Here is a 6,000-nt window from a genome sequence, read left to right as displayed (position 1 = left end):
AGGTTTTTCACTGGGTCATGTTCGAAACCGCCAAAATGCATGCTGTTTCACAAGGACACTCAAATTAAATGGCTTAGGCCTACATGTTTGCCGCTAGTTAGAATTTCAATTCTGTATTCAGTATGATACCTATGTACTTCAGAGTTGTGATTATTTTGGGGAAATTCCCTGGAAATATTCTCCTAAAACTAAAATGACTGACTTCCTGTTCAATTTGGAGTTTCGGTCTTGGAAACATATCTATTTTTTATTTTTTTCTCCCAAATTCTCCAAAAAAAGCTGCGGGATCGGAAACGTCCGGAGATGAACGCGGCGACAGAAGACGTCAGGTTGAATATGTTGAATACGTACACAAGATGAAGATACGCCCATTACTTTAAGTTTGTCAGAGATATTAAATAAATAACCACCCAGAAACAACACACTGTAACCAGTTAGTGTTTAAATAGGTTTCAAAATAAACGCAATAAAAGGAAGTGCAGTATTTGCTCCAATATTGTTGTGTAAAATGTAATTTCCCACCTTTTGGTCTCCTGTTGTCATTTTCCCCGTTTTAATTATGCTCTCACACATACACATGATTTGCTTCCACCTGGGATGAAAAATTGTGTTGCGGGCAGGAGCCCGCCCTAAGGCCTTGAGCTTGACACTGCTGGTTTAACTAGTTTACTTCAGTTGAAATCTACAACTCTCACTCTAATTAGGTCTTGGGGATTGTTTTTATTTGGGACTCTAGTAACTGATACAATGTATGTTTGTTTATATGTAAAGTGAGTTTGTGTAAGAGTGCCAGTGAGTGTGATTCCTGTATAAACAGAAGCGCCCCCTGCAGGTCTCTCACGTAACTGCACCTCTCCTTCTATTACTCAGCCGCCCGGCTTTGCAGCGCCTCATTCACTAGAAGATGGCGGACTGCGCTCCACTATTAGATGAGGAACTCTCGTCCTTCGTCTTCAATTACCTGACAGAGAACCCTGACAGTCAGGTAAGACCTCTCGGATGGTGTATGAGGCACTAGGCTTGGCTGTCCCTCGGCTTCCCTCTTGATCTTGGCTCGCCTCCACGAGCACCATCACCACCACCGGTGCTTGCAGCGGCGAGAGGCCGGCTTTAAGGAGTACTTGGCCGGCTTGCCAGTAGAAACTCGCCGGCTCCGTGCTCTGCGGTGTCTTGACTTGCGGCGCTCACGTGGAGGAGGATATGTCATCATCTTCGGTTCGCTGGATTCGTGGCGGATAAATGTGCTGTTTTGCGCGGTGGGGGTGTGCGTGTGGGCGCCGAGCCCCCCACCCCCTCAGCTGCAGCTGGGGTACTGCGGAGCCGCACTTTGGAAACTTTTTGACGCATTCTTCACGGGGGAAGTTAGCTGTCAGTGTAGACACGTGGTGGGACAGCCAACGTGTGCACCGACCCCCGGGTTTAGGGGAACCCAGCTGACCTCCCCTGGAAGAACATTTTAGCGTCTCTTCAAGTCATCACAACTCACCTGTTTTTATATTTGATTGAATATTTTGTAGTTATTGAATCAAGGCGACGCGTGCTTGTGGGAAGCTGTTGCGTTTACGGTCCGAGTGGGGGTTCGCTGCTTCTCTTTGACCGCCCGTTGCGCTTCCAAGTTGGGTCAACTCTCACGGTGATCTGTGGTAGGGGGAGCTTTGCGGTTGTCACGAGACATTAATAATCGGCGGTTAAAGGGAAAATTGGTGCTGTTTTGATGGGTGCGTAATTTTTGCGTAACAGCTCGTTACGGAACCTCTGCGTGGCGATTGTTTAGATTCACGCCATCTATTGGCTATTCGCGTGTGAGCTATTACCCCGTGGTGGTGAAATCATCTTTTAAGCGGCTTGTCAAGGTGCGTTTGTGCACCTTGCGACCAAACGCAACTTTTCCAAGCGGAGACGTGGCACGCAAATCCAACCCCTGATTGGAAAATTCTGTGCGCCGATATGCACGGGAGGCCATCCTCTGCGGTTCGGATGTCACGCGTTCTGCAGAAACGTGCGAGTGTGAGAAGAAAAGGCGGAGTGAATCTTAATTGTGATCTTTTTCGGTCGAAGTTCCGCCAACGGGTGGCGTACTACTTGACAGGGCGGCTCGGGATCAAGGCTCTAATCCCTTATTTTGCTCCTGGATGGATGCCGCGTTTCCCAAACACGCACAGCCCCCCCACCCTCTCATTCCTCTCCAGGATGTATGAAGGATGGTGGTTGTATCATTCTTCAATGTACCCCTAACCCACCCACCTTCCCCGATTAACCACTGCATCACTGCTGTGTGACATTGGTGTCTGCATCATGTGTTCAGGCAGATTGACACTTGACGCAGGTTAAGACTGTGTGTGTGTGTGTGTGTGTATGTGTGTGTGTGTTTGCGTGCATGCAGTGGTCTATTTATAACACGTTGTATTAACCTTTACATTGCACTGCATTGTGACATTGCAAAATTCAGCATTTAGTAAAACACACCTATATATTTGGTTTATATCACGTGACCTTGCTCTTAACAAGACTTGTGACCACGTTGCTATGCTCTCGTGAGGTTTGCGCTTCCACCAGTCATAAAAAACAAGAGCAACCAGTCCATGTGTCAACTTCCAAGAGAGTTTGACATTCATACATTGCAGCAGTCTTCAAAAATGATGTGCAGTAATTACAGGAATAACCAGTGTCTGGTTTGAATCTTATCTTTTGCGTTAATATTTACACTGGGTTATTTAATGATGCTCTCTCTCTCTCTCTCTCTCTCTCTCTCTCTCTCTCTCTCTCTCTCTCTCTCTCTCTCTCTCTCTCCCACTTCGTGCCTATGCCGCTTGCCCCCCCTTGTAATTGTACTCCTCGTGATGTGTTACAGAACCGAGCTGCTGCAGTCATGTGAGTCGTAGTGGAGGAGGGAGGCAGGAGGGAGGCGTTAACGTGACGTAGACAGTGGCGCGCCTCCTCCTCATCCTCCTCCTTTTTCCCTCCAGCATGTGACTCTTCCTCTTCTCTCTCTGGGCTGGCTGGCTGTCATTCCCCCTGTTGCAGATTCTCTCACTTTTTTTTTTGCCATCCTGAGTGGCAAGATTTCAAAGAGGATGTGTGATAGGAAAGATTGACTCATGTTTGTCTACAAATAGCGTTGTCTGGAGTGGTCTACTAGTGACCATCCTACAAATAGCCACAATACCATCACAAAATATGCATATGAGGTGCGGGTATCATTTTTGTCTACTGATCTTCAAAAGACTTAGAATTAAGTAGCGTTTTCGTATTTTCCGATTTATTATACATCATTTGCATAGTGGTCTTGAACAAAAAATGACTTAAGTTTGTAATCAAAACATATTTGTGCACCTAAAAAGTATCATTAACATGAAGCGTCTTCTTTCAGGTCATAGTAAAGACCCCCCCCCCCAAAAAAAACCTAACAATCAATCAATTTTAAAGGGCTCATATTGTGCTATTTTAAACTATTCTCGGTGACATATATGCGATTACATTTGGCACATTGGCAATTGAATTTTTCATTAAATATGAGTTTTATGGTTCCGATAATTCTAACCAGAAGTGAAATGTCATGTTTACTGAAGCCGCACCTCTCACGGTGTCCTGCCAATGGTGTTTAAATACATTTTTCCAATATGAAAATTTCTACATGTATCGGTGAGGATGCAAAGTTGAAATATTTGTACTAGTACTGGTCTGAAAATAGTAGTTATAATAGTAGTTAATAGTAGTTATTCATGATAGCCCTCCACACACAATAGAAAAAACAGAATGAGCGTAAATAATCCACTGGGTTAAAAATAGCCCGCAACAATGTCAGTCACAATGGACGCATGGCCATGTCCTTCAATACATGCAATGGCTCTTCTTGCCAGTTATTCATGCTAACCGCTATCTTGCAGTGTAAATAGTCACACCCAGTTACTTGCTGTCCATAAAGACATCTGAGATTTTAGCTTGCATCCTTTAAATGAACATCCAATGACTATCCACAGATTAAAAAAAAAAGCAGTAGTGTATGTAGTTTGTAATAACTGGAAAACTTTGCGTAGCCGATGGCTATAAGATTTTTTAAGATGACCAGTCAAGCAGTGTGTAGCTTTCATTTGCAAACTCTCAAGTCACAAGTTGCAAATGGAAAAGTTAATAAAGCCTAAAGTTATTTCACTAGGCCCCAGTGCCCTCCTACGCACTATGACTCAGCATTATACAGTAACCTGCGTGTACCTGAGTATCATGTGACCATCTCAAATGTCAGTACCTCACTGAGCACATTTATCCTGATGCTGCAGGTCCAACCAGTCACCACTAAAATGCTCCCGCAGTTTAATGTTCACAGTCTTCGCTATAATGTGCACTGGAAGGCTAATGAACTCTCTTTCACCAGGCAGCAATGTTTGATTCAGTTCAGTTACAGGGGAAATCTAGTTTAGGTACCAAGATAAATGATGCATACTGAATTTTGTCACCACCCAGTTGAGGTGTGCTCAGGGTGACTACGTTAGGGGGTGATGGTGTACAAAGATTCTTGATAATGCCATTACATCTTGCAAGTATGACAGAAGTGTGCTTTATTTTAGGCTTTATGCGATTAGGATTTTGGAGCCGATCACTGATCAGTGCATTAAAAACTGTTAAAATGATCATCAATCCAAGCAAGGAGATCGAGGAACGTATGTATTGAAACAATCAGTTTCATTAATCAACACCTACCATTTGAGTGAAATTGGAACTGATCTGGCCCATGAATAGCCAAATTTGAATAAAATCGCCCCTCCATTTAAAGGCATCGAGAAAAATAGGAATAAATAACCTTGCAAATCCTCCCCCAAATGGAAAATGAGTCAAAACTGACCCCTATACTGCAAGGAAAAGAATGGTGGAAAAAAATCCGCCTGAAATGATGGCATAATTTAGCTCTACTGCTGCGCAAAAGACACAATTGCAAAATCTTCAGGGGGCAAACATTTGTCGTGGGAGCGCCTGTGTTCTATGAATATGCTCGCTTCCTCCCAAATCCCTAAGAGGTTGACGCGGCATCTGGCTGGGTGCACGCCCTCCCCAAAGAACAGCATCGTGTTTGCTCTCAATAATTCATCAAGGTGCTTACTCAGCTTCTGTTTCGTGATAATAAAGATGTGTTCATTTGATTGGACGGACATGTTCAGCCGTAGTGCAAAGGTTCGCTTTTGAAACTTCACTCCCTGAAGCCAGTTTAATTCTATAAAGTGAAGATCCAACCATGCCTGAAAAGACAGGAAGTCTGCCATTTTGGTTGAAGCGACCACTGAATTTCTGAAGAAACTGATCTCAGCCAGTTTCACTTCAAAAATGAAATTTAATAGCAACATCCGTCACAAGAAGAACCAGAAAAAAAATCTGAAGTCTGATTCTGGGCTTAAGTGGCTTCCGCTGCCATCATTTGTTCCTTGTGTAGAGAAACTTTTGATATAATCAGGTACCCACACTCTCAAAAATGTAACTTCCTGAGCGTTGACAGCTTCAGTGATTCATGTTTTCTCAAATTAATTTTCTAGTATATAAATAACTTGGCAAGAACCTTGAATGTGAAATTTGGTAGACACATCAATCATGAACACATATACGCATCCACACGCACACACACCTACACACAGGCATACGCACACATGGTACATATTAATGAAGCTTTTATTTGATAAGATAACAAATAAAAATAATAATGCTTTGTCAGGGGGAGTAATACAAGACGACGCAACCTCCTTTTGTGTGTGTGTGTATGTATTGTGTGTTTATATATAATAGTGCATGCTGACACTGCGCACACCAGTCTGTACCTGCCCATGGCACCTGGTTGCCAGAGTGACAAAGCATGCTGGCACCTGTGTGTGTGTGTGTGTCTGTGTCCAATGGGCAATGGAAATTTCCTTTAACCTTTTCTCCAGTTTATACTTATGCCCTTGAAAGCCCATATGTACACAAGTACGCATACACAAACACATACACACACACACACACACAAACATGCACAGACGC

General features: G+C 43.6%; 1 protein-coding gene across 1 annotated transcript in view; it reads left to right on the top strand.

The window, feature by feature from the left end:
- Nucleotides 1-845: 845 nt before the first annotated feature.
- Nucleotides 846-6,000, top strand: part of ppargc1b (peroxisome proliferator-activated receptor gamma, coactivator 1 beta) — a 58,328-nt gene continuing 53,173 nt past the window's right edge. The window contains exon 1 of the mRNA XM_088431576.1: nt 846-985. Within this exon, the coding sequence (XP_088287702.1) occupies nt 905-985 (81 nt within the window). The 5' untranslated portion in view covers nt 846-904. The remainder of the gene's footprint in view (nt 986-6,000) is intronic.

The sequence above is a fragment of the Hippichthys cyanospilos genome, chromosome 13, assembly GCF_059441005.1.
Source record: "Hippichthys cyanospilos isolate Australia breed blue-spotted pipefish chromosome 13, RoL_Hcya_1.0, whole genome shotgun sequence".
Lineage (NCBI taxonomy): Eukaryota > Metazoa > Chordata > Actinopteri > Syngnathiformes > Syngnathidae > Hippichthys > Hippichthys cyanospilos.
Note: the sequence above shows the minus strand (reverse complement) of the source record. Positions and strands in the feature narration are given on the sequence as shown.